Raw genomic sequence first — 26,105 nt, 5'->3', positions numbered from 1 at the left:
TCGTTTTGTTTCAGGACGTCAGTGGCTGGCCAGGTCGTGACGCTCCGCTGTTTGGTGGACTCAGCAAAATGGCAGATAACTCACCGGGGACTGACCTTCAGGAGGTGAGTGAGATTCGGGAGGCAGCTTTGGGGGGGGGGTTGGGGGGGGGGGGGCAGGTGTCTGTTTTTTGCTGTCCCGCTCATGAATCGCGCTCCGCCGCACTTCATTCTCCTCAGTCGCTCTCCCAACGAGAGGCGCCTTTGTTCTCGCAAAGATGGCGACTGGTTTTCGGCTGCCATAACGGCGTCACGTGTCACCGCAGGACGACGGCGGCGGCCCCGCGGCCAGAAGCGCCTCGCCCAGGCGCCGCGCCTCCTTCTCCAGCAGGGACTCGGATCGCACCGAGCAGCAGGCCGCCATTAAGAGACACGCCTCCAGTGAGTAAACGATCCCTCATTGGTCATTGGTCACGTGTGAGTGACCCGCCCGCCCGCTTCTCAGGAATGCTGGAGGAGTCTCATTCGTGACGACCCCAATGATGGCCATCGGTTCTGACGCTCTGATAACCGTGAGCAAAAATAGGACCTTTTTTTTTCTCAAAGCGGAGGCGGATGTGCTAACCAGTCGAACGCCGTGCCGCCAAAGGAGTTCTCGTCTTCACTTTGAAAAGAACAAAAAACAAAAGTTACATTCTTAATTCTTCTTGTCACCGGTGAGCTCTTTTTCGAGCAGACCCGCTGGCTACTCATGTTGCCTCACGAGTAGTCGCTGGCATCTCTTTATGGGTTGTTTTTGTTTTTTTTTTTCCCCCAAATGCATCTGCGTTTGCCGTATCTGATCTCGCTTGCTCCCTCCTCCTCCTCCTCCTCCTCTTCCTCGGTTACGTCTCGAGAACTCGTGCCAAAAAAGGAATTGGAGGCAATTCTCTTCAAAGAGGCGGCTTGTTGAGCCAATCTTAGAAGTCAGCTCCCCAGGAAATGAAAGAGCAGCTCATTAGCGGAAACCTTGACTTTGAGTCGTCCAAGCGCTCGTTGGCGCTCATTGACCGTTGCTCAGGGGCCACGTTTTGCCTTCCAGACGTCAACCAGTACGCCCGCTACGGGAAACTGCGCGCCGAGGACGACGCCAGGAGATACGTGACGCAGCAGGCGGAGCTGGAGAGGCAGAAGGACGCCCTCAGGCGCGACCTTCACGCCCTGCGCGCCGACAGGAAAAACTTGAAGGAATCGAAGGACGGTCGCGTCGCAGGTGAGTAGCGTGCGTGTCCGTGTCCAAAAAGTGGCCTTCGGTCAGCGCGCGTTATCTGCATCTATTTCTGTGCGTTGTATCCGTTTGTGCGCGCGCAGACGCCGCCGCCGAGCGCCGTCTTGTCCAACTGGAGGCGCTGTGCAGGCAGAAGGAGGAGGAGCGGGTGGAGCTTGAGCTCCAGCTGACCCGGGTCAAAGAAAACCTCAACAAGTCATTGGCCAGGGGCGCCATCGTGGCCCCGCCCGCCAGTGCCACCCAGGTAGCGAAGGGGGGGGGGGGGATTGATATCGCGCTTTCTCAATCGCGCTCCACTAAAAATGAGAGTGCTGTTGAAAATATGCGAAGTGACTCAAACTAAATTCGACCTTTTGTCCATTCATTTCGTACCTGGGCTTTTGACAAATATACAGAAGAAGGAAGGTCCAACAGTCATTTGGGATTTGTCGTTTACTTCTTGCACGATACCTTTTCAGACTTTTTTCATCATGCAAGTAATAGTCCGTATGCTTAAAAAAAAAAAAAGAAAAAAAGCCCTAATGCCAAAACTATAACATCGAAAGTAAAACAAAGCATTTTGGGAAAATGAGGAAACGAACAAAGCTGCCAATTCAAGCTGACGGAATGAGACCCCCCCCCCAAAAAAAAAAAAAACCTGGAATGAAAAATCCAAAGTGATGATGACCCCCGCCCCAATTCGTTGTCAGGCAAATTGTGGCGATGACAGCGCTAAGATGCGCGCGTGTGTGCAGGTGTGCGGCAGCAAGGCGCGTGACGTGTCCGACCGCGGCGGCGCCGTTCCCGTCAACTCGGCTTCAGAACTCCGCAAGCGCCTGCCGTCTCTGGACGCCTCCTCCAAGGGGAACGTCATGCAAAAGGCCAAGGTGAGCGGATGGATGGCGGCCTTCTTGCTCGCTTGCCTTCATGCTCCTGATTGCCAAAGTATCGAGCCATAAACTTGGAAAGCGCTTTCGAAAAATCAATACTGCTCATCAAGCCGCCGTCGCCCGAACGGTCTGCCGGGGTGCCGTCGCGAAGCCTTTGTACGGGACTCCTCGCCACCGCTGCCCTTTTGCAGGAGTGGGAGTCCAAGACGCGCACGTGAAGATGCCCGCGTGGGACGGCGGAGGGCCGCGGGCCGACGCCGTGTCCTTCGACGCCGACGCCCGCAGGTGAGGAAAGGCCCCGCCCCTCCTCCCGCCCGGACCTCGTTTGCAAAGTGCGGGAAGGACGACCAAGCGGCGGCGCCCCCTGGCTTCCGATCGGGCGACTTGAATGCCTAAATTATTGCGACGATGACGATGTTATGCTGCTGCTGCACTTTATGGAATCAAACTAAAAAGGCCGAGTCGACGCCCACTTTGTCCTCTTTCTTTGAGTGAGGAGCGGCGCCGCCGCCGCCCGGCGTGCCGCGTGTACCTCCCGTGTATCGCGCTGTTCAAAATGCGCGCGAGCGGCAACTTGTTGACGTTTTATTCAGCGCATGTGAAATACAGTCCGCGGCTCCCTGTCCGTCACAAGGGTCCCGCTTCGACCACTCGCGTCTCACGCGGCAAGACCGGCGGCGGCGGCGGCCACCAGCGGGAACAAGCTCGGAAAGCGACAAACAAGAACTCGACGATGCCGTCGGCGGAGGAGTTGGGGCCGAGCGCCGAAGGGACTCCCGGGCCGTCGACTTTGTCGAAACGGAAGAAAAAAGCCGCCGCGGGGCGATGGGACGGCAAATACAAATGGTGCCCGGTTACAACGCCGACACGGCTAAATATCGAAAGAGTGAGCGCGGACGGAGAGCGCAAATGTCCTGAGTGAGCTGAACGCTTTGGACTCGGAATGCTTTGATTGGGTTGAGAAAGGCGGAACGATGACTCCGCCTAGTTGGGGAAAATGTCACAAAAGCCGCCAATTCTTGGAATGTGGAGAAACGCTTGGCGCTGTCTTTGGAAGCAACGCTGTGACACTGCAAAGCGGTTGCTCACGATTTCTCTCTTTTTTTTTTTTTTTTTTTTTTTTGAAAGGGGAGATGTGTTCCAAGATTTGCCGTATTTGGAAATACGCGATGATTGAAGTCTGTCCAATGTCTCCATTCATGCGGGCAGAATGATGAAGCGTTTGCAGCGCTTGCCAAACGCGGAATGAGGCGGTCCAATCACCCAAAAAGTCGCAAGGCCCAAAAAGTCAGCGATCTGGAGAAAACGGTCGCAGACGTGTGGCCGCTGAACAAATCGATGTTGGAATGGTTGCAATTGGTTGATTTGTGTCCGGGGATTTTGGAACTTCGTGAAATGCGGTTCTCAAGGCGTCCCCAATGAACGCTTTGACGCTGGCCTTGCGGCGCCGGGGGGCCGACTTTGCCAAACGTCTCCGTTCATTTGCCAGTTTGGCGGCGGAAAGGTGAAATGTTGCGGTTTGCCACGAATTGTCTGGCGACCGGCGGGGCGGCCATCTTTGTGGTCGGTCAGCGCACGCGCGCGCCACACCTTGCCGGCGGCTCCCAATGTGGCCAGTGCCGGCTGCGCCGAAACATGGCCGCCTGTTTCCTAGCGATGGCCCGCGTTCCTCTTTGGTCGCACCTTCCGTCTGTGGGCCGATTGTCATTCCGCGCCTGCGTGTGGCTGTCTCGGGGGTGGCTCCCCCTCCGTTGTTGTCCGGATAGATTTCTCCCAATGAAGCTCCTCAACTCGCTTCGACGGCTGCTTGGCACCAAGATGCCACAAGATGAGCCAAAAAACACAAAATCATGGAAGACATGGATACAAAAAAACCCCCCCCCCCCCAAAAAAAAAAAATCTGCCAGTTATTGGTTTGTAGTTGGGGAGAGATTCTTCAAGATGGTGGCCAAGCGCTACTTTTGTCTGAATTGGCTCCTCAACTCAGTGCAAAAAAAAAACGAACAATCGGTGGGCGCTCACACCCCAAAAGTGGCGAATCGCCCCCCTCCCCTTTCCAAAAGGTTTCTGATTGCCTGCGGATGTCAGCCAAATTCACACCTCGAATGACTTTGCCGTCGTTCCTCGGCACCAGGATGGTGCGTGATGCGCACAAAAAGAGCGACTCGTCCATAAAAGCTGTCTCGTTGCCAGCGCGGCGCGACTTTTTGTGGAAACGAAGCTCCTCAACTGACTTCAACATAGTTTCTCGCCGGCAAGATGGGGCACGGTAAACACAAGAACAGAGGATGTAGATGCATGTGTGTGGTTGTGTGAGAGTCGGGTGGGCTAGGACAGGTCGTCGTTGCTCGCCGACTTCCCTCCGTTGAGCAGAGCCGAAGCGCTGCGACTTTTGGTCGGCGTGCCGCTGCTTGAGCGCGACAACTCCGTCAGGTCGTGAAGGGACGGCTCTCTGTACATGGCCACTGCGCGCACACACACACACACACACACAGACAGACAAAAGCGGTGAACAAGCAGCAGTGAATCAAAATCTTTCGTAGGATTTCATGATGTCGATCCAATGATTCCATTCTGGACGCTCACAGATTTTCCTTATTTTTTTTTTTTCTCCTCTCTATTGACTATTTTCAGCTGTACAAAACCCAGGCCGGAGTTTGAAAAAAATGGGACAAAATTTGGGCCCCCGAAGATGGTCAGAAAGCGAATGGGAGAAAAATCCCAGCGACGTTTGCGTTGTCTGATGACCGTTACGTGCAAAGGTGGTCGTATCATCCGCGATGCAAGATGGCTGACAAGGAATCCAAGATGGATTTTTGGAGCGCAGTGCGTCTTTGGCTTGGATGATACACCTTTCAAAAGCTTTTTTTTTTTGTTTGTTTTTTTTCTCCTCTTCATGCGTGGGGTCTGTCACAGAGAACGTTTTAAGATTGGAAACGGACGAAGCGCTACCCGGCGGCGCCTTACCTTTGAGCGGTTTGGGAATGAAGTGCGCGGCCGCCTTGTTCTTCTTGACGTGGTTGCCCTTCATGACGGCGCCCTCCTTGTTGAGGCCCAGGTACCACGAGCGGCCCGACGCCTGCTGCCGGTACAGCATGGACGAGTAGGTCACGTAGTAGTTCTCGAACACCGACTCCTTGAACTTGCACTCAGCCGTGAAGTGTTCCTGCGCGCGGGAGGGCGGAGTCGTCAGGCGGGGGGCGGGGCCCACCTTTCACTTTTCATCATTCCCGCGTCTCCGTGGCGACCGGCTACTCCCCGGAATACCGAGTGGATGCCCGGGGCGCTGGTGCGGTTGCCGGGGGAAAATGGCGGCGAGAGTGGATGCGAGTGCAGGTGTGTGTGCGTGTGTGTGTGTGTGTGTGTGTGTGTGTACATACAGAGGTGTAGAGGAAGCCCTCGCAGTTCATGGCCAAGTACAGTTTGGTTTGGACGCCCTGGATGGCGACCACACGAAGTCCCACGGGGATCAGATTGAACACAGCTGTTGGCGCACACACACACACACACACACACACACACACACACACACACACATTTGTGAGCGTGTACGTCGCATTTTTTTGTGACTTTCCATAAGGCTGCTTGAGTCTTTTTTTAAATATTTACATGGAGCATTGAGTAGCATGTCGTCGCACCTTCTTTGACCCGACGAGTAGGACAGTTCAGCGCACTAGCAGACACGATTGCGTTTTACCAGTCAAAGTGTTTCCCCCGACTACGTTTCTGCACAAGTTTGGTTTACGAGTCGGACGACTGCTGCTTACGGGACGAGTGGTGCTATAGGGTGCCCGTGGGGCGCCACGCGTGTCTACTCGTTGGACCTAGCGGTCTTCCTAGTGCACTTGGAAGGAGGGATGGGCGAGGAGCGAAAACAGGTGTCGTTATTGGCACGATACCGGCCTGATTTGGAGGCGTCGGGTACCGGCGGAGGCCGCCGATACCAGCCACCGAGACTCGAGGCAAACATTGTCGACGTCCTCTGGCCAGTCGTCACCCCGATACTCTGGCACTCGGACAAGTCGGCAACGTCATCGTCCGCATGCGTCGCAAAGAGCTTTTGCCCGCGGCGTTAAGTGAGTCTGTGAGGACGACGAGACTTTGCTTGGTGCGGCGTGTGCGCGCGCTGACCGTAGGCGGCGTCGTCTTCTTTGGTTCCGTCGATGGTGCCGTCGGGCTGAAGCTGCAGCTGGAAGCCCTGCCGACTGGCCAGTCGCGTCACGATGCCCTTCAGCTGCGGCTCTGTTCACCCCCCACCACCACCAAAAAACAGAAAAAATGACCATCGGCATCCCGGTCAACAATCGCCAGACTGCAGCTCGCCGTTTAATGTCGGGACACGCGAACGGACGGGAAGTGCCGCAGCCGCGGAGGGGAACCCGGAAGCGGAGCAGCGGGCGTACTTCGCCGGCGGCCAATCAAAGTTGAGATGCCGATCACGATCAGGAGGACGGAGCTCACCTGGCGGCCTCCTCCGCTTCCTCTTCTTGCGGGCGCCAAACAAGTTGACGCGCGCGAACACGTTCAGTTTGCCGTCGGCGCCGTCGTTGGCGGCGTCGCCGCCGAGGCACGCGCTCGCCTTCTCGCGTTCCCGCGCTTGCCGCTTCTGGCGCATCAGCGAGCTGGCGATGGCCGCCGCGCGCGACATGTCGTGGGGGGGGAGGGGGGGTGAGGCGTTCACCGCCGCGATGCGTCGGCGCGCGTCTTCGAGTCCATTGGCGCGCTTCGCCAATCTGCGAAGGACCCCCGACGACCCCCGCGCATGGCTCCTCTCACCCCCCCCCTCGCCTCGGCGACGCCTCTCAGCCTGGACGACCTCCGAAGGTGCGCGTTGTCACGGAGCGCGCGTGTGTGTCTGGGTGTGCGCGCGCACGAGTTTTTTACTCGATTGATGGGTGGGTGTGTACGCGAACGAGCGCGCGCCCATCTCTGTGAGTGAGCAAGTTTTCGTATGTGTGTGTGTGAGAGATGAAGATTTTGCGCAGCTGCAGTGAACCCACCCCCATGCACACACACACAGCCGCTCCTCGCCCCTCCCAGTCCTTCTGTTTGTCAATGAAACGAAGCGGCATTCATAAAAAAAGAACCAAAAAAAAAAGGCACGGAGGAGACCAAGCGATGAAGATGGAGAAGGTTGCAGCTGTGTGTGTGTGTGTGTGTGTGTGTGTGTGTGTGTGTGTGTGTGTGTGTGTGTGTGTGTTCCATGTGAACGGGAGGTGCCGTGCTGCTGTTTTGGTGCAGAGGTGCTGCAAGAAAAATACACGCACTCTGGCACAGCCTAACACACACACACACACACACACACACACACACATATCCGTTTCCCGTTCTCGTCAGTTTTCCACTCTTGGTTCGTCATCTGACTCGTACCTGATGGCGTCCACCAGAGGGCGCTGCTCCCAATCCGGTTTGCCTCCGGCCGGCTCACGGGACCGCATTCGGCTCGGATCGCGACTCGAGCAAGTGCAACGCGGAGTTGGCGCCGGCGTGAGGCGGAGCGACGCCAAAGACGAAACAAAGTCAGAGGTAGCATCCCCGAAAACGTTCACCGTCCCAACGTGCCGGAAAGAAAAGCATCAATGGCACTCGCTTGACGCTAACGTATCATGAGACATACGAACGGGAACGAGCGCAGATCTCGTCATTGTCAACCTTCAAAGGCTTCGGAATTCCGGGAGAGCTCAGTGCTGCCCCCCCAACCCCAAATATCCCGTCCTTTCCCTCCCGTCGCCCGCCCTACCTGAGGTGGATCTGCGAAGAGGGAAAGTCATGGTGCGCCCGCGGAGCTCCGGAGCGTCTGCGCTCCTCCTGGCGTTTGGCAACTTCCCGACGACCGAGGGGCAAAGTTACGAGAGCGCTCCGTTCTCTCCGGGGCTCCGAATCCATTAGGCCCGCCCGGCCGATCGTTAGAGGACATTAGAGGCCATTAGGACTTCATCAATCTTTCATTGCCGGGGCGGAGGCGGGACGCTTCCCAAATCTCGAATCCCACCTGCCGCTCTTTTGTGCCTGGCCTGCCTTTCGCGCCGGCTCATTTTCAACGGCGCCCCCAGCAGGCAAGGGCAACGCCCTACGCCCGCCCCAAGGACCAAAACGCTCAACGGAGTTGGAGGGCAACACAGAAATTGGAATGTTACTCTGGAGCTGCGAAGGGAAAATTAGACAGAGATATTGTGTGTGTGTGTGTGTGTGTGTATATATACTGTATATGCACACACACACACACACACACACACACACAGTTTTGTACACAATCCAAACATGAATGTGCACACATCAATACACACACACACACACACACACACACAGTTAATGGTGTTTCCTGCATGGCCCCCATAATAGCACAAATTACATATCGGCCACACTGAAGTCGACGTCCATTATCCTGTGACCCGACTTGCTGTTAAAACACACACACACATACACAAGCGCGCGCGCGTCTCGAAAGTGCTGAAGCAAGAAAGCAAAAGTTGCAGCGAAGGAAGACGCCCACTCAGCAAGTTGAACTTTCAAACCGCGCGACGCTCAACCGTCAGAAGAAAGTCGAGAGCCAAAGGCCAATGTTGTCGTTGGACGCCGTGCATCGTGCGCCCGCCCGTATCTTCCAGCATGCGTACGGGACACCGGAAACATGCGGCATGAAACGTACCTCACAGAAGGCATAAAACGTCCGATCTTTGCACATGTGGCGCGTCACGTTCTGAAGCTAGCTAACATTCATGTGGTACGGAACACGTGGAGCAAGACGGGCACCGGGTGTCACTTTGTCGGCAACTTTGACAACACGTAAGAAACTTTCCGTCGTACAAGGCGCTGTCGGATGCGACATCGCCGTCTCCGCCGAAGAGCTCGGGAGTCGGCGGCCATTTTGAAAGTCAGAGCTACCGCGTGTCATCGCGACGGTGCGATCGCTCGCGGTCACGTTCTGCATCGTCGAGGCGGAGTGTATCGGGGTCAATGCGTAAAGAACGCCACGCCGTCCGTCGGGCGCGTCATCAGCGACGAGTCGTCGTCATGCGTGTGCAGCGCGATTGTCGTCGCGCCTTCATTTTCAAACATTGGCCAGCGTGTGTGCGCGCGCTGACATCAACGCTTTCAGGGTGAAGCGGAGCGACGCGCGTCCGCTTTTTGACTGCGGACACTGACCCGAACGTACACGCGGAGTAAACATTGCGTGAGCGCGTCGGTGTACTTTGGCTCGCAGCAGCGCACATTGAAGATGGCGTCCGTGCGGTTGGGGTTGCTGCTGCTGCTGCTGACAATCGGAGTCCAGGCCGCCGCCGACGACTTTGAGGGAAACGCGCGTGAGTGACGGGACGGCGACGGGGGCGGGCCGACACGATGTAGCTCAGAGTTGACGGCGACCTTTGGCGACCTGCGGCCTTCGCGTGAAAACAAAAGATTTCTTTGGACGGCAGGAGCCTCTTTCGAATGCAACGAATCGCGATTGTTCCCGACGTCTTTCGCCCGTCCGTCCCAGTTGACGGAACAACTTTTCCTTTTTCTTTGCGTTCCAAAGCGATCGCGTTCCACGTTGACGAAACGCTCCGAGAAAGCGCAATTCCAAACGCATTCGGTTGCTCGGGGAGAAAAAAGGGCCGGCCCAAACGCTCGACGTCCGGCGTGTGTTTTGTTTGCCCCGGGCAGGCGACGTGCGGCTGCCGCGGCGGGCGGCCTCCCAAGTGCTGCGGCGCCAACGGCGCTTCAACGCCGGCCCCTTCGAGGAGATGTGGGCCGGCAACCTGGAGCGGGAGTGCCGGGAGGAAACGTGCGACTTCGAGGAGGCCCGCGAGATCTTCGAGGACGAAACCAAAACGGTGAGCCCGCTCGCGTGGAACGCCCTCCGTCGATTCGCGTGTCGTCAGCGCGTTCGATGAGAAGAACTTTGTGTCATCGGCGTCACGTGATCATGTCGAGGAAATCGGGTCCGCCCTCCTGCTATTTTGCGGATTGCCCTCCCGCCCCCTCCCCGCACCGCAGGTGAGTAACGCGGTTTTGGTCTGACGCGCGGCGATATTGTGCGTCATTCAAACGTTGAGCACTTGATGGCGACGCACGCCGGAGTTTTGAGACGGTTCCCATTTGAAAGGTGAAGAACCGGAACGCTTGCGGGACGCCGACGGAGCGGCAACGGCGCTCGGTTGGTTCATTTTCCGAGGCGCATCATTTGGGCCACGGTGAGCCTTTGGAGTTTTTCGTCACGGGATGCGTTCGCTTCTTTGATTTAGATTCAACATCAAAAGGGCATTTCCGAATGACAGTAGACGTAGAGAAGCTTTTTTTTTTTTTTTTTTTGTCTTAGTCACTGCATTCTGTGGATTTTTTTTTAAAAAGTCTCTCGAGGGCTCGGAGCGGGACCACGAGGTGGCCGAGGAGGTGGTCCACGAGTCTGGAACGTAAGCCCCGCCCATCGCGAAAGCGTCACACGTCGCGCGGCGTCGTCGTCGCTTTGTCTTCCGGGGTCGTCGTCCAGCCGCGTTTTGCCGTTCGAGGCTCGGCGACGGTGGAGCCGTGCGAGCGCCGCGGTCTCTCGTCTGTCGCGGGGATGTCTCACCAAGGCAACTTTTGTCCTTTCAGATGCAGTTCTGGGCCGGCTACGTCGGTAAGACGCCGTCCCCTTGCCTTGCCTCGCCGCTCCGCGAACGCGTGCGTCCGGCCGGGCTCGCTCGCCCGCGGCTCGTCGTTGCGATCGGTTTCTCGAGTCTCTCCTTTGGCTTCGCTTTCCCGCTCTTCCTCACGCATGACGAGAATGCGGACGAAAGCGCGTTTTGGCTCATTTTGGCTGTTTGCGTGCCTATTGGTTCGCTTGTTAACATGCTTGCGTGTGTTTGCGACAGACGGCGACCAATGCAAGCCGCCCCCCTGCCAGAATGGCGCCGACTGTGAGGATGGCGTCGATTCGTACGTGTGCTGGTGTAACAGCAGCTTCACCGGAAAGAACTGCGAGATCGGTGAGCGCCGCCCGCAAACAAACAAACAAACACGCACACTTGGGACCCCCGCCCCGAGCGCGCCTGGCAATTTGGTGGCCGGGAGTCACGGCGCGGGCGGAGACGCCCGCCGACGGATCGCGCCCTCCGCCGACGTGCGGGCGCGGGGATGGAAGGCGGCGGTCTCCGGCGACGTCACCTGCGAGTTTCTTGGAGTTTGCGCGCGTCCGTCTCCTGCGCAGACTGTGGCGAGTCCGCTTGAGCCGAGTCGACGGCTCAGCTCTCCTGCGGTGGATTTCGAGGGAATGAGGCGAGCCGCCTCCGTTGGCGCCCCTACCGAAGCGCGCGCGGCTCGGACCGCGGAAAGAAAGCTTGGGTCGGCGCTCCGCGCGAGATTTGTCCATTTGTGTTCCCCCCGCCAGAGGTCTCCAAGCAGTGTTCGGTCAACAATGGCGGCTGCGCTCACTTCTGCACCATGAAGTCCAACGCGGTGCAATGCAGCTGCGCATTGGGGTACAAACTGGCAGACGACCTTGCCTCTTGCGAGGCCACAGGTGAAACTCGGACGCAGCGCGCGCCCTCCAACATCTCCGCGCGCGACTGGAGGTGTCAGGAAGCATTCGGGTGTGCGCGCAGGCAAGTTCAGCTGCGGCGGGACGGGCGCCGCATCCGCCCTGACGCCGCGTTCGTCAAACGGGACCGACGGCGAGCCCGACGCCGACGTCATCCCGGACGAGTGGTTGGACTACGAATACGAGGAGGAACCCGAGCGCGGCCACAATATCTCTGCGGGGTCTCGGCTCAGGCGTCGCTCGGCGAGGAGGGCCGGCGAGCCGCCGCCGCCGCCGCCGCCCTCATATCGCTCCTTCTTCCCCACACTGCCCACCATCACGGCGAAGGAGAACAGCGACCAGCGGATTGTGGGGGGCTACGAGGCCAAAGCGGGAGACTTTCCCTGGCAGGTATGGTGCGCCCCCCCCCCACCCCAAGCAGCCGGCCCCCCCTGACCGCGGCGCTTCCGCAGGCGGCGCTGATCTCGCACTCGGCCAGGCGGACGGAGTCGGCGCCGAAACCCTTCTGCGGCGGCTCGCTGCTCAGCGAGCTCTGGGTGATCACGGCGGCGCACTGCGTCGTGGAGGCCCGGATGGCGGGAACCACCTTCTTCGTGCGACTGGGTGAGACCCCGACGGGCCGACCGAAACGCCCCGAGCGGGTCTGTGACAGCCACTTGCGGGCCACGGCAACGTTTGGCCTTTGGGGATATGCCACGAGCGGGCCCGCGCGCGTATTCGAGAAGCCCGCGGCTCAAATTGGCAGCAGGAACCGCTTCGGTTGCCAGGGCGGCAAATTCCAAAGTCGCCGAGTAACGGCGCGTCCTGCTGGCACTTTGAAGAAGGGCGGCGTTCGAGAGGAGAAAACCAGTTGAAAAATTGAGGGGTGTCGGCGGCGCGCGGAATGACGGCGCTGCGGTCTGGCCGGCAGGCGAGCACAACGTGAGTCGGCCCGAGGGCTCGGAGCGGGACCACGAGGTGGCCGAGGAGGTGGTCCACAAGTCGTACAAGTTCCACAAGTCGCGCTTCAACCACGACGTGGCGCTGCTCAAGCTGGCGGCGGCGGCGGAGCTGTCGCCGCGGCGCCGGCCCGTCTGCCTGGGGCCCGCCGCCTTCACCGAGTGGTCCCCTTCGTGGAGCGCGCCGTCTGCAAGGCCAGCAGCCGCGCCCGCATCACCCCCTTCATGTTCTGCGCCGGCTTCCGCGACCGCAAGGAGGACGCCTGCCAGGGGGACAGCGGCGGCCCGCACGTCACCCGCCGCCACGACGTCTGGTTCCTCACCGGCGTGATCAGCTGGGGCGAGGGCTGCGCCGCCGCCGGCAAGTACGGCGTCTACACGCGCGTCTCGCGCTACTACGCCTGGATCAGCAACACCACCGGCGTGCGCACGTACCGCTGAGCGACGGGCCGGCGCGTCCTCGTCTCGACTCTCCGGCCGCCGCCTTCTCCTACGAGCGCCCGCTTCCCGCTCTTCTGCCCCCGTCGGCTCATCCGCAATAAAGACCGAGTCGGCTGTGCCAGTGCTTTTATTGCGTGAGTCCTCGCGGGATCGACCGAGTGCTTTCGAAGCGAGCGCCAAATGGAGTGAAAATGGCAAGACGGGCATCAGAAACGCCGGCAAAGCGCCGCGGGGCGCCGAGGCCGACCGGGCGCCCCCGGCCGCTCCTCGCATGTAAGGCACTTGTGACGCGCTTCGACGGCGACATTCCACGTTTGCTTGAATGTCCTACGTGGAGGCTCGGAGGCCGAGCGCTTCGGCACGTGGCGAGCTAATGCCGGTGATGACGAAGGAGGAAGTGGCGATGCGTAGAGAAGCTGCGACGGCGAGCAAGGTGACGTCTCCGCTCCGAGCGCCTCTCAGCGCGTCTCCCCCAGAATCCGATGCAGGTCCGAGGGCGGGACGCGCCCCTCTTGGTCCCGGCTCTCGTTGCGCACCAGCCTGATGCCGGCGCGCGGGCGCGTCCGGGACACGCGCGGACCCACAAAAGAGACACGTAGGGTCACGCAGAGACGCACGCGCGCGCGCAACAAGGACGAGCGCAGGCATGTCCAGCCCCGGTCGTCGAGGGCCGCCGTCCTGCCCGTTCTGCATCTGCGCCCGCTTCAACACACCCGATTCAGACGAGCAGCTCATCGGCGAGCTCCGATCACCGCCCCGATCGTTTGTATCGGGCGATGGACGGAAGACGGGCGGGACGAGCGGCCCTCGGGGACCGAGTTTGGACGCGCGCTCCGCGGCCCGAGCGGGCGTAACAAGCCACTGACCACTTTCCGTCGTCGTCGCGGCGCAGCGGCCGGATGACGTCGCCGCGCGCGAAGGCGATGCCGTCGCCGCTCGCCGAGCAGCCGGCCGCCAGGATTCGGTAGCGACCCGCCTCCTGAAACGAGAGCGGCGGGTTGGCCGGACGGCAAAGATAGCGAACGGGGGGGCCGGCGTCTCCACCACCCACCAGTGACGCGGGCCGCTCCCCTTCCCCCGCGTCGTCCGAATCGGACACGTTGGAGGCGTCGGCGGCGCCCCAGTCCTCCGGGCCGTCGCCGATGTCCGAGGAGGGCGCCGCTGCCGCAAAGGAAAGATGGAAACGTGAGGCCGGGAGGTGAGGATTCGATGCCCAGGAAGTCAGCGGCGTGCGTGCGGGCGTTGCATTCGAGGGCGTCTGGACACGAGCGCTCATGTGGGCCGCGCGTACTCACCGCTCGGGGACGGGCGCGCTGCGGGGTCGCCGGTGTTCGCCGACTCCTCCCATCCGGTGGGGTGGGCGGGGCTGGAGTCTATCAAACGGCGAGCGCGTCAGCACGCCGCGAATCCAAAGAGGCTGACGAAGAATGGCCGAGACGCGTCACCTTGGCGCGGTCGGCCGATGATCTTTTGGATCTCCGCGAGCCACGCCGCCTTCACCTCCACGCTGGGAGCCTGCGCGGACGTTGTCAAAGCGTCACTTGAACGTCCCATCGGTGGAGCGTGCGGTGCGAGAGGGGCACCTGCAGGACGTAGACCTCCTGGGTTTCTCGGTGGCACAGTTCAAACTTCTTGGCGTCTCCTTTGACGTTTTCCGCCAGGCTCACCGAACTCATCTGCGCAGAGAAGCCATGCGCGGATTTGCGGGGCGCCGTCGCCCATTTTGTCGCAAGAGGATTCCCGTGACCGATTCGTCGGCCGATGACGTGGGACGGGGACAACCAAGGGACTGCGAAAATCCAGGATTTGTTTTTTTCTTTGAATTTCGTCCTTTTGGTCTTGTGTCATGTCAAAACGGAACCCACGAGCGGGCCGACGAATGGGCGGGGCCCCGACGGCCGGGCGCGGGTTTTCTGCGCCGTACGTACCCCGAGGCAGGACTTGAAGCTGTAGACGGGCGAGCGGCCGCGGTCGTCGCGGCGCTTGCAGCACACCAGCGCCCGCTCGTAGAGGAAGACGTGGCGCCGGGCGCCTTTGAAGCGGGCCATCTCGCGCATGCGTGCCGCCGGCGCCCTCTTGTGGCTGCTCCACACGCTGAAGCCGCCCTGCAGAAGCACGCGGCCCAGCGGGCCCAGCTCGCCCTGCCGAGCCAGCCGGCCACACGACAGCGCGTGGGCGCTCACGTCGCCCTCGTTCCTTGGGGGAAGCGAGCCTCCCTTCCGCGCGTCTTATACGGAAGATTGCTTTGCCCCCTCCACCCCCCCTGGGAAGCCACGGACCGAAATGCTTTGCTGCCACCGTGTGGCTTCCACCCGCAATGACGGCAAACACTGGCACATTTGGGCCATTCGGGACGTCTCGCCGCGTTCGATGGACCCTTGTGGAAATGAAGAGAATTCAGCGCACGGGAAGGGATGGAGCCGTAAGTCGGGGGAGCCTCCGGATGTCGGATTGGCCGAAGGTTTCATTTTTTTTTTTTTTTTCTCCTCGTGACGTTTGATTGACAGCTGCTCTAGACGCTGATAAAATGGGATCGGCGGCTACGGATGGCATCCGATCGACAGCTCTTGATTCGACGCGATTGGTTCTCCTTTCGTGACATCGTCCCCATGAGGTGTGACCGGCACCACGGGGGGGACGTTTGCTTGACCTTTGACCCCGGCCCCGCTCGACGGCTACCTGATATCCGACGATGGCGATCTGGTGCATGGAGTCGTTGACGGACTTGAGCAGGTCCAGCATGCAGTCCAGCGCCTCCTGCAGTTGCGCGCGGTACCGCGGCTCGTCGCAGTGCTTGAGGAGCTCCTGCGGGCACGGCCGTGTGATGAGGCGCCTTGTCGGCGATGCGCGCGCGAGCGCGCGTGCGACGGCAACCTTGAGGATGAGCTGATACTTGGCGAGGCGCTGGATGGGCTTCAGGAGGTACGAGTCCAGAGAGAGCTTGTGCTCCAGCTTCCTCTGGCACTCCTGCGTCCAAGACACAGTGCGGCGGCTTCACGCGCTTGCCCGTAATCACCTCCGGGACGTACGTGACGACGAAAAACCGCGGCCGTAAAATCCCGCGCGTCAGCCCAAATCGCGACGACACAAACGGCCCGACGCGATCACCCTCCCGGCCTTTTCGCTTTGCTAATGACCGCCACCTTTTCCCGGCCGCTCCTTTCGCTCGGCGCGCTCTTTCCGAGCCCTGGGCGGCAAAACTCAACAACACAAACTGTGCGATCCGCCCATCGTATCGAAATCTGTCGGTGAAAGAGCACGTGAGCGTTCCGATCGAGTCGGTCCATTTCAACCATCTGGCTTCCTCTCGCACGTGTCAAAAAAGGCGCCAGCGCAAATGTGAGCAGAGGATGGGAATGGAAAGCGGCAAATCGGGGCAGCGGACCACAGAGAGGGGGGAAAAAAAGTCAATTTTTCCGGTCGATTGGGAGGGGCGCGGATCATACGTGGGATTTTTACAAGGCCGCCCAAAAATTGCACGCGGAACGTAAAACACAAACAATCACAGAATGCACATTGTGTTCATTCAGACGCAGGAAAACAAACACCCACTCCAAAGTACAAAGTACACAGCTGCCCCCCCCCCCCACACACACACACACACACACACACACTGACACACCTGGAAGAAGGCCGAGTCCGAGCACTGGTTCCATAACGACTCAGAGTGAGGCTTGTTCTGGCAGTAATGCTCGTACAGCTGGAACTTCTCCTTCTACACGCGCACAAGCACAAGCATGTCAAGATGTTTGTTTGTTTGTTTCTTTTTCAGGGGGGGGGGGCACGGAGCGAGCGGTCCTCACCCACTGCAGGAAACACTGGCCGACCCGCTCCGGAGTGTCCAGGCAGCCCTGCAGGTCCCGCAGGAAAGTTCTGGAAGCAGAAGACGCCTTGAGGGGGCGTCCGGCGGCGAAGGGGGCCGCCGTCCCGTCGAAGGTACCTGCTGTGGAACTGGTAGATCTGCGGCATGTTGCCAAAAAGGACGTCCTCGTGACCGCGGAGAAGCGCCGGCAGAAGATCCCGCGCAGACGGGTCCTCCATCTCGGCCCGGTAGCCCTGAACGGACACGCGGCGCCGTCAACGGCCGCGGCGAAAGCGGCCGTTGACGGCGCCGCGGCCGCCTGCCGAGCGCTCACCAGAAGAACGGCGAGGAGCTGCTCCACGTAAAGCTTCTCGGTGGAGATGAGCTCCTTCATGATGCGACTGCGCAGTTCAAGGCAAAGCAAATCAAGACGCCGCCGCCGCCGCCTGTGAGCCGCCTACGCACCTCGTCACTTGCTCCGCCCCTTCCTCCGCCCCGGAGTCGCTGTCGGGGGCGGGGCCATACAGAGAGCTGCGGTTGCCTCGGTAGTCGTGCATCACGTGGATCTGCCGCCGCAAAAACAACCCCGTCGCCACGGTGGTGAGCCTTTCCATCGCTTGTCCGCGCCGCGCGAACACTCGGCGGCGGCGGCCCAACGTTCGTGGCGTCGCCGTCGACGGCCCCTGATCTGGAGTCGCTCGCACGCACCCACCTCGGGTTGGTCGCCGGTCCTCCTGGGGCTTCTCTTTCCCGGAAGCAGATCGAAGGAGAACCTGGAGTTGAGAAGGTTGAAGTCCACCCCTGAAGACAGAACGGAACCAGATCCGGGATGACGCCAGCATTCTGATCCGGATGCCGAAGCGGATCCAGAACAGAATCGGAAGGAGAACCGGGTTCGGAGTGACACCGAAGAACAAGATTCACATCCGCGGTCCAAATGAGAAACCGATGCAGATTTCGATTTGGGGCCACGCCTCCAAGCAGATGCAACTCGGGAGCCCGAACCCCAGCCAGACTCCGACCCAAAAGGGCGGCCGGACCAGAACGCCAAGCCCACACCCGGACCCGGTCGGAGAAGCGCAACCAGAGTCAGAGCGGGTTGGGAATCGTTTGGTTTGAACTGCGGCCGGGGGGGGCGGCGCCGCGTCGGCCTTGACCTACCGTGCTTGGGCGAGAAGAGCGGCGCCTTGGCTCCGTGCGGCCGCGCGGGTTCGGCTTCGGGTCGCGGCGCCACGGGCTGGACGGGTCGGACCCGCGCGTCGGCCATCTTCCGAAGACAGCCCTCGCGGTTGCGGATCATGGCCCGCATGGATGCCAGCTTGTCCGTCGCCGCCGCGATCTGACCCTGGCCGAGGTCACGTGAGCGGCGTCAGAGGAGGCGTCGCTTCGTGAGCCATCCTTGACAATGATGGCCTCATCGAAATGTGTGTGTGTGTGTGTGTGTGTGTGTGTGGGAGGGGGCGACCGAACCCCGGCCACCCCGCCCCATATTGCACTGAGCAAGGAGGGCCGCTCGGGGCCGCTACCTGCAGCTGCGGCGTGAGAATGGCCTCCAACTCCAGACTGAGGACGTCCCCTTTGCTCTCCGGCGCCCTCTCTTGGTGCTCCAGCAGGCACCGCAGGGCCTCCTGAGCGCCTTCCCTGCTCTGGAAGCGATCCACCATCTGACTGGCCAGCAGGTAGGCGCCCTCGTCGCACCAACGCAGAGCCTGCGAGCTCGCACGCGCATACGCACGTCATGCATGGGATGCAAGAAAAAAAGCAAACCCAACGCGCGCCGCACACACGACCCAAACTCACGACACAGTGACTCACCCGGTCCAGCCGCTCCAGCAGGTCCCTCGCTCGCGTTAGCGACGCGCGCTTGCCGCGCAGGCCGCCGCTGATCACGTCGCAGCGATGACGCAACTCGTTGCAGCGCTGCATGATGAGCGCCAGGGCGTAATGATGGCGGGCGGCCAGTTGGTGGCCCCGTAACGTCAGAACCTGAGCGCGGGACGTCACCTCCTGAAGGTGCGCGCACAAATCGGGTGTGAGGGCGCGCGCAAGCGCGGCGCGTATTGCGCGGCACGTATTGCGCGGGCATGCCGGACCTGCGCGCGTTGCTCCAGAGCGCCGAGCTCTCCGATGAGTTGCTCGGTGTGCGGCAGCGTGTTGCCCGCGGCGGGGATGGCCTTCTCCTCGCCTGACATCTTCTCCAGCTCCTCCTCCATCTGTGCACGCATGCACGGGTTGTACCGCGGGGGCGTGTGTGTGTGTGTGTGTGTGTGTGTGTGTGTGTGTGTGTGTTTCGGGGCGTGGCGCACGCGGGCACCTGCTGGAAGTTGCGCTCATAAAGCAGCAGCTGCTGGTACTGCTGCACCTTCAGGTGGTGTTTCTCGAAGAAGCCGTCAAAGGCCTCCTCCATGTCACGCAGCTGAGACAGCAGCCTGCCCACGCGCACAAAAAGACGACGGGGCGCAGATCGGACTTCACCTTGCTTGATGTTTGTCGTCAGGTGACCGCGCTGACCTTTGAACGGTGTCCAAGTCTGACTGGACGTCGTCCTGGTCCTCCGCGGCGTCCTTCTTGGAGGTCTGGAGCGTTTGCAGGTTGTCCAGCAGGAGGCGTCCTTCCTTCAGCACCCCAGCGACGTCGTCCTACGACGACAACAAGAAGAAGAACAAAGGCCGCTCAAGGCCGCGAGACGCGCCGCGCACCTTCATGCGTCGGTAGCGTTGCGTGTGCGAGCGTAGCAGGAAGTCGACGGCGTCGGCTTCGTCCGGGAGTTCGCCGTCCGACAACTCCGAGCCGAAGGCTTGCAGGAGGTGAGCCACCTCCTTCACCGTCACCGCAAAGGTCTCGATGGCCTGCGCACACATTGGGCCGCATCCATGCGCGTGCACGCATATCGGTCACCCATCACACACACACACACACACGCAGAAATATAGCCCATGAACAAACACACAAATGCATACACGACAATGTCCAGTAACGTAGGCTGCGCCTCTCGTCGCGCCGCGCCAACAACCGCGGATGAGCGCCGAGCCGATGAATGTCGCCCGAAGAGCCGAGCCGATCCAAATTGGTTTCTGAACGCTAACGCGCCGATGTGAGTTTGTTTACCGAGCGCAGGACGATCCAGTCGCTCGGGGCGCCGCCGCACGCGTCTGATGTCGGCCGGTTGTTGTCGATGTAGCGAAGCAGGTCGCCCAGCATCAGCACCTGAGAACACGCCGCGTGCCTCTGCGTTACATGAAAAACACCTGACCCAAAATCGCGACTTCCGTTACCGGCATCTTCAACAGGAAGTCATCCTGGCTAAAGCGGAACCCCAGGTCGGTGCTGGACGACGGGCTGGGGGCGGAGCTTAGCAAGGCGGAGGGGTGGAGGACCAACACCAAGTGCAGGTTGCCGGGAAACGAAGTCTGGGGGGGGGGGAGCACAAGTTGTCATGGCAACAGATTTCCAGTCATCACATGTGAAACACGCCCAAAAGCAATTTGCTTTAACATGCTAATGACGCAGTCAAAGGCAGCCGACAAAGGCAAGTTAAATAAAACAAACGTGAAATAAATAACTCACGATATCGCATAGAGAGATTTCTTTCTTTCTTTTTTTTCATCCGCGAGTCTTCATCGTGGATGGACTGCCCGCCCGGCCAGTCGGTCGCGTCACGCGCGCTTTGCTCTCCTTTGCCGCTCTGCACGTCTTGACCGCTTGGGGGCGGTGTGGTGCACACAATCAGATAAGAGCCCGGAGTCCGACGCTCGACCGACCAGAAGGCGCCGACGAAGAAGAAAGAAAAGCGCGCGGGGGATTTGGGGGGGGTCCGAAGCTTTGGCTCACGGGAATGAAGGAGCGGCGTTGCTCGGTGGAAGAGCGACGCGATGGAATGTGGCCAAAAAGTCCACAAAGTCCCGGCCAGGAGTCAGGGAAGCGCGGCTGGGCGGCGGGCGGTCTGAAGCTCGCCAAAATGGGGAGCCGTGACGTTGGTGACGTTATTTCTCTGAGCCCGCCCACCACTCCCACGTCACTTTCGCTCCACGGCGAGTGGCGGCGCCAAAATAAAACGACCGCCTTCACGCTGCCGCTGACTTCCAATTGCGCAAACGCAACAAGAATCGGAATGGAGGCTTTTGTCTTCCAAAAGCCTTCCATGTTGACTTTGGAAAGGCCGAAGCTATTTGAAGTTCTCCGGCGTCCAAGTGGCCGCATTCAGCGTGTCGCGACGCCACACTCCTTCCCACCCAAACGGGGCCACGTCACGTGACTCAGTCCGCGGTCTTGCGGCGCACCACCGCACGCACTTTTCCAAGGTGACACGCATGCGTGTGTGTCTTCGGTTTTTTTTTTTTTTTTTTTTCTCCCTCCCTTTCGCCGGAGCTTACCGCGGCTCGGCGTAGACGCGGGAAGCCCCGCTGCGGCTCGGACTCGGCCATCGGCGCCGCTCGCTTCAGTTGCGCTCTCCGGAAGCGGGCAAGTCCGCAGCGAGACGCGACGAGAAAGAACCGCCAAGCGGGCTCGTGTTGGGCGCACGTGCGCGGAGCCTTCCTCCCTGCGGTGTCCGAGGGTGGGGGGCGCTGCGGCAGGGACGGGCCAGACCGCGGACACCTGATGTCACGGTTGACGTCACCGGGATGTCACCTGACACGGTCGTCAAAAGATGCGAGGTGCACTCATCCGCTAGATGGCGCTGCCTCTCTCTCGCCTCACTAACGTCAGCTTAGGAAGCCGCCGTCATGACAGACAGAGACCAGTAGATGGCGACGTTGCCTCGCTCTGGAGTTGAGATCGGCACAGCTTTTATTTTCAAAGAGGAAGACCGGGAGGCGACTCTCGTCCCCGATGAGCGAGCGAAATGGCAAACAAAATGTTGGAAGTCAAACGGAAGTTGACTTCCAACATTTTGTGACAGCACGCGGAAGGGGGGAGGGGCGGAAGTCGACGCGCCGGCTAAGAGAGGAGAGGATATGGCAAGGGATAGAAACAGACCATCGCTTCGCCCCGCTTGCTTTATCGTGTGTGACGTTTTGTGTTTCAACTTGGGTTGAATCCTGCCTGAGGACCGTTTGAGCTGCCAGGGTGGCGGTCGCCCTCCCGTCGAGAGACGCGGCCAGCGAGAGCAACGAGAATCCAGTGCGCTCCCGGGATGGGGACGCCCGGCCTTTCGTCCCCGGCACGTTCCCGAGAGCCTCTGGGAAGAAAGGGCTTAGCGTCGCGGCGGGTGCACGCGCAAGCCAGATTTAGGAGCTCCGAGAATGTCCGCGTTGATCCGTGACGAGCCCCAAATAGCAGCTGGCCTTGATTTGGCCCGTCACACAAACATTTCCGCGAATGGAGCTGGCCCGACTTGATCCAGCCCACCAAAACAACAACAAACGTTTTGGCAACAAGCCGTTTTCTTCGTTTTGTGTCCGCCCAAGCCACTGTTTTTCTTTTGGGGGGGTAAGACTACAGTCCTGGCATGCAGACACGATGGAAGGGCCTCAAAGATTGAAAAAGAAGGTTGACCAAAAACCATGAGAAAACGTGTCCCCTTTGGGGCAAGAGGCACGAAAGAAAAGCAAAACGGTGTGTTGAGCACGCGCTCGGAAACGTTGGGATCCTTTTGGATGCCGAAATTGGCGGCAGCTCCAAGCGAGGCAACAAGATGACGGGCTGAAGTCCAGCGGGTTATTTTCAACTCTTTTGTGCTCCAAAAGCCTGATTGGATTTTGCCACGGCTAAGCCCCGACGCCAAACATCCCTGATCCGCCCCCCTCCCGGTCCGCGGCCGCTATAAAAGGGCCCCGGCGCCTGCCGGGGCGCTCAACATCGCTCGGCCGGCGCAGGTAAGGCCCGCCCCTTCGCTCGCACGCATGCCACATGGCCCGGCGGTGCTCGGCGCGTCCGCTTTGGCCACCTGAAGGGGAAGCTGGTGGGGAGGGGGGGGGTCCGCTCTTTGGCCGTCGGCCCAACCGCTCAAAACCAGGGCATGGCGCCACTGAGGCTTCATCGGCCCGCTTGGTCGAGATTGTTTTTTGCTGGGGGCTGTTGAAACCCCCAACTTGTTTCCAATCCAATTGGAAGTTTTGCCGTTCGAGGGTCGGCGGCGGCCGCTGCGCTCGGCTCGGCTCTTTCGAATGTTTTCATGACTTTCTCATGTCGTGCAAAGGAACCATTTTGGGGGAGGTCCCGCCCCGTTTTGCGCGGAACTCAGCAATATGTTCCCACTTGATGAATGTTTGGGTATTTCTTGTTTTGCGGTTCTCTAAAAACAGGCAGCTTTGTCGGTACTTGCGATGAGCGATGACGACGAACATGATGGCGGCAGACGCGATCGCTTTGCGTTCCCGATATTTGGAGCGTCTAAAGTCCGGTCGGCCTCTCGGCCCCCGTTTGCCCGTCGGCCCCCGTTCGGCGGCGCGCCGTCGCTCGTGATCTGTTTGAGCAAGGTGTCGACCTGAAAGGCGTCGCGTCACCTCGTACGAAGCGAGCGATGGCTTACGAGTCGTCACGCGCGCGGACGAAGGAGACGCCGCGTGTTGAAAAGAGTTTTGGGCCGTCCGGCTGATCGGTCCACAACTCGCGGGCGATCTCATAAATGACGAATCGATCGTCGGTGGCCGAGCATGCGGATGGGTCGCAATCTCGCTTTGATCCATCAATTGATCGGTCGGATCAAGCGCAAAGTAGCGGTTGGCGACTTTGCCGCGGTGCTTTTTCTCTGCGGCGGAAGGCCGGATCCCGTCGATGGTCCTTCCGGAGGTTGTCAGCTGGGGATTTAGCCCGCCATTAATTCCCAAGAGATCCACTTAGCGCTCCGGGAATAGTGGCGGCGTCCTCATCATCGATCACGCCGCCCTAATCCCGTCGGCCGGGATTAACCCCGGCCGAGACGGACGCCGTCTTTGCCGACGATCCGCTTCCACCGGATTAAAATGCGCTCTCCTTGTCTTCCTCAGAATCGCTTCCAGAAGGCTCGCAGACATGGCAAAGTAAGTGACAAGTGCCAACACAAAGAAGGACGCGCGCGCGCGCTCACGTAGTCCCAAAAATCAAACGAGTCGCCCATTTGATGTGAAAGCAGACTTGAAAAGGCTTTTCCCGAGGAGAGCAGAGCGAGCTCCCGCGGCTCCGTTTTGAAGGAGCTCCCCAAGCCAGCCACCATTGGGCCGGCTTGGGGGCTCCCCCCCATTTGGCGTCTTTTGGCTCATGAGCTAGCTCATTGAAGGAAGCGGCGGCCGTCACTCCCTTGCCAACGAGCGGAACGCTCGCCGCGACCCGAACGCTGAGACGCCGGCCCGAGATGCCATCGAAGTCGAGGCCGCAGTCGGCCGGAGAGCGCTCGTCCGCTCGTCCGCTCACCGGCCGCCGACATCCTCTTTCCTTGCCTCGTCCGACGGCCGTTGAGGTCTGCCCCCGGAAAGCGCTTGACCGTTTTGCTCCCTCTTTGGTTGGTTGCCTCGTGCAGAGTTTTCAAGAAGACCAGCGGCAACGGCGGCCTCACGCTCTACCTGGGCAAGCGAGACTACGTGGACGACGTCAACGATGTGGAAAAACTGGGTAAGCGCATCCGCGCGTGGATCGGGCGCCCGAATTGGGGAGGACTGACCAAAAATGTCTCGCAGATGGCGTTGTCAAGTTGGACCCGACGGACTTCGGAGACAGAAAAGGTGAAGTGACCCGCTCTCCGCCCCGCGCCGACGTGCCGGCACGTTCGCATCCTTACACGGCGCATGCTAACATTCAAACATGGCGAGACGCTAACACGCGGCCAATGGAACACACCAAGACGGCCATATTCAAATACAGCGAACGCGCTAACACCGTCGTCGGCTAACGCTCTCGCGCCCGCGGCCGGCCGGCCGCCAGTGTTTGTCCAGCTGGCGTGCGCCTTCCGCTACGGCAGCGACGACCTGGACGTGATGGGCTTGTGCTTCCGCAAGGACATCTGGATCCAGCAGCTGCAGATCTTCCCGGACGACCACAAGCCGGCGCTGGGCGAAATGCACGACACGCTCCTCAAGAAGGCCGGCGACGACGCCCGCCCCTTCACCTTTGAAGTACCGTACTGTACTGCCGGCGCACGACGCGCGCTCGTCCCGCCCGTGCCGCTCGCTGCTAACAAGCAACATGTGGCTCGCCGTCCACACGCAGATTCCCAACAACCTGCCGTGTTCCGTTTCCCTGCAACCGGGCCCTGATGACAAGGGGAAGGTACGCCACGCCACGACGCAATGCACGACACCGTTAAAAGAACTGAGCGCAAAAGGGGGTGGGGGGGCAACCATGAATATTGGCTTTGCCAAGGAAAGAAGGAACAAAGAGGGCAAAAAAAAGAAAGCGAGTGTGCGCGTTTCAGGCCTGCGGCGTCGACTTTGAGGTGAAGACCTACCTGGCCCACGAGAAGTGCGACCCGGACGAGAAGATCGTCAAGAAGTGAGTTGAGCGCGCGCTTGTTTGCCGCCCCCCCCGCTCGCCGTGACGCCGGACGTGTCCCCGGCAGGGACACGGCGCGCCTCATCATCCGCAAAATCCAGTACGCGCCGTCCCAGGTGGGCGCCGGGCCCAAAGCGGAAATCTGCAAGAGCTTCATGATGTCGGACAAGCCCGTCCACCTGGAGGTCTCCATGGAGAAAGACGTAATGCGCCGACGCCGTAACAGCAGCGGCCGCGGCCTTTCAGCCGCCCGCGTGGCCCGTGCGCCGCACACACACAAAGCTGTCTTTTAGTCTTTTTATTTTTTTCCAAAGCAAATTGACCAAATCGCCGATGGATTACCGGTACACTCGTCGAAGTTGGTTGTGGGCAGCGTGGGATCGGGTCCCACTCAGTGACGGTGTGCGCGTGGGTGTGAATGGTCGTTTGTCTCTCAATGTGCTCTGGCGACCAGTTCAGGGTGTCGTCTGCCTTCCCCCAAAGTCAGCTGGGATGGGCTCCAGCTACTCCCCGTGACCCTCTTTGGGGTTGGAAATGGATGGATGCAAGTTGTATGCATAAAAAAAAAAAAAAAAAGTTGCTTTGATAGGGGGAAAAAATGGTGTGAGTTTTTGTCAACATGAAAAAGGCTGAGAAAGGCTTTTTGCAGCGTTTTCCCCTCTGGACTGCAGCTCTACTTCCACGGCGAGGCCATCCCCATCAAAGTCAAAATCAACAACGAGAGCAACAAAACGGTCAAGAAGATTCAGGTGTCGGGTGAGTGCGCCGCCGCGCCCCGCCCCGCCCCGCCCGTCCCGGCCGGCGCCGGCTCACCGGAGTTCTTTCCGCCTCGCAGTCGACCAAACCACCGACATCGTCCTCTACTCGGCCGACAAGTACACCAAGTGCGTCTTTTCCAAGGA

At 60.1% G+C, this 26,105-nt stretch overlaps 5 protein-coding genes and 1 pseudogene across 12 annotated transcripts in view; 4 read left to right on the top strand and 2 right to left on the bottom strand.

Annotated features, from left to right (window-relative positions):
• LOC109528892 (actin filament-associated protein 1-like 1) overlaps positions 1–3,671 on the top strand; it is a 13,628-nt gene extending 9,957 nt beyond the window's left edge. For 2 of the 7 annotated variants that reach the window (XM_019891947.1, XM_019891948.1), the window contains 5 exons: positions 305–419; positions 1,060–1,230; positions 1,329–1,489; positions 1,972–2,111; positions 2,306–2,586. In XM_019891947.1, coding sequence (XP_019747506.1) covers positions 305–419; positions 1,060–1,230; positions 1,329–1,489; positions 1,972–2,111; positions 2,306–2,510 — 792 coding nt within the window. In that variant the 3' untranslated portion in view covers positions 2,511–2,586. Of the gene's footprint in view, positions 1–304; positions 420–1,059; positions 1,231–1,328; positions 1,490–1,971; positions 2,112–2,305; positions 2,587–2,784 lie in introns of those variants that run through there. The other 5 variants (XM_019891954.1, XM_019891952.1, XM_019891951.1 and 2 more) reach the window with 4 other exon arrangements.
• Positions 3,672–4,102: 431 nt separating this feature from the next.
• Positions 4,103–7,560, bottom strand: LOC109528898 (fibroblast growth factor 13-like). The gene is made up of 6 exons (XM_019891965.1): positions 6,988–7,560; positions 6,576–6,921; positions 6,246–6,356; positions 5,495–5,598; positions 5,082–5,280; positions 4,103–4,579 (listed from the first exon to the last, which is right to left on the bottom strand). Exons 1-6 carry the CDS (start codon positions 7,039–7,041, stop codon positions 4,443–4,445), a joined length of 951 nt encoding a protein of 316 aa, XP_019747524.1. The 5' UTR covers positions 7,042–7,560; the 3' UTR covers positions 4,103–4,442.
• A 1,523-nt stretch (positions 7,561–9,083) lies between these two features.
• LOC109528895 (coagulation factor VII-like) lies at positions 9,084–13,113 on the top strand (annotated as a pseudogene).
• Positions 13,114–26,105, top strand: part of LOC109528896 (ubiquitin domain-containing protein 2-like) — an 18,233-nt gene continuing 5,241 nt past the window's right edge. Inside the window, exons 1-3 of the mRNA XM_019891962.1 lie at positions 13,114–13,216; positions 13,259–13,347; positions 17,024–17,027. Of these exons, the coding sequence (XP_019747521.1) occupies positions 13,318–13,347; positions 17,024–17,027 (34 nt within the window). The 5' untranslated portion in view covers positions 13,114–13,216; positions 13,259–13,317. The remainder of the gene's footprint in view (positions 13,217–13,258; positions 13,348–17,023; positions 17,028–26,105) is intronic.
• Positions 13,429–21,422, bottom strand: LOC109528891 (guanine nucleotide exchange factor DBS-like). 2 transcript variants are annotated; one of them, XM_019891945.1, is made up of 25 exons: positions 21,171–21,422; positions 20,073–20,207; positions 19,906–20,004; positions 19,497–19,646; positions 19,309–19,436; positions 19,112–19,226; positions 18,891–19,010; positions 18,613–18,804; positions 18,324–18,506; positions 17,959–18,142; positions 17,510–17,598; positions 17,263–17,363; positions 17,132–17,198; positions 16,936–17,051; positions 16,799–16,868; positions 16,618–16,710; positions 15,870–15,962; positions 15,675–15,800; positions 14,924–15,136; positions 14,579–14,671; positions 14,441–14,510; positions 14,291–14,368; positions 14,047–14,156; positions 13,862–13,974; positions 13,429–13,535 (listed from the first exon to the last, which is right to left on the bottom strand). In XM_019891945.1, the coding sequence occupies exons 1-25, from the start codon at positions 21,219–21,221 to the stop codon at positions 13,454–13,456; spliced, it is 2,871 nt and encodes a 956-aa protein (XP_019747504.1). In that variant the 5' UTR covers positions 21,222–21,422; the 3' UTR covers positions 13,429–13,453. The 2 variants fall into 2 exon arrangements, with proteins under 2 accessions (XP_019747504.1, XP_019747505.1); XM_019891946.1 differs by lacking the exon at positions 14,924–15,136.
• Positions 22,309–26,105, top strand: part of arr3a (arrestin 3a, retinal (X-arrestin)) — a 5,105-nt gene continuing 1,308 nt past the window's right edge. Inside the window, exons 1-10 of the mRNA XM_019891969.1 lie at positions 22,309–22,613; positions 23,727–23,759; positions 24,236–24,327; positions 24,393–24,437; positions 24,637–24,827; positions 24,922–24,981; positions 25,127–25,203; positions 25,271–25,406; positions 25,875–25,959; positions 26,039–26,103. Of these exons, the coding sequence (XP_019747528.1) occupies positions 23,752–23,759; positions 24,236–24,327; positions 24,393–24,437; positions 24,637–24,827; positions 24,922–24,981; positions 25,127–25,203; positions 25,271–25,406; positions 25,875–25,959; positions 26,039–26,103 (759 nt within the window). The 5' untranslated portion in view covers positions 22,309–22,613; positions 23,727–23,751. The remainder of the gene's footprint in view (positions 22,614–23,726; positions 23,760–24,235; positions 24,328–24,392; positions 24,438–24,636; positions 24,828–24,921; positions 24,982–25,126; positions 25,204–25,270; positions 25,407–25,874; positions 25,960–26,038; positions 26,104–26,105) is intronic.

Source organism: Hippocampus comes, unplaced genomic scaffold (genome assembly GCF_001891065.2).
Source record: "Hippocampus comes isolate QL1 unplaced genomic scaffold, H_comes_QL1_v1.1 scaffold676, whole genome shotgun sequence".
NCBI lineage: Eukaryota > Metazoa > Chordata > Actinopteri > Syngnathiformes > Syngnathidae > Hippocampus > Hippocampus comes.
This window is presented reverse-complemented; position numbering and strand designations above follow the sequence as displayed.

Coding starts and splice junctions, on each gene's coding strand:
- LOC109528898 (XM_019891965.1), bottom strand. CDS start 7,041: ATGGGCGCGCGCTCGTTCGCGTACACACCCACCCATCAATCGAGTAAA. Junction 6,922..6,987: donor ATCAATCGAGTAAAAAACTC/GTGCGCGCGCAC, acceptor GAGGTCGTCCAG/GCTGAGAGGCGTCGCCGAGG. Junction 4,580..5,081: donor CATTCCCAAACCGCTCAAAG/GTAAGGCGCCGC, acceptor GTGTGCGCGCAG/TGGCCATGTACAGAGAGCCG.
- LOC109528891 (XM_019891945.1), bottom strand. CDS start 21,221: ATGGCCGAGTCCGAGCCGCAGCGGGGCTTCCCGCGTCTACGCCGAGCC. Junction 18,507..18,612: donor TGCTGGAGCGGCTGGACCGG/GTGAGTCACTGT, acceptor GCGAGCTCGCAG/GCTCTGCGTTGGTGCGACGA. Junction 16,711..16,798: donor GCCAGTGTTTCCTGCAGTGG/GTGAGGACCGCT, acceptor GTGCGCGTGTAG/AAGGAGAAGTTCCAGCTGTA.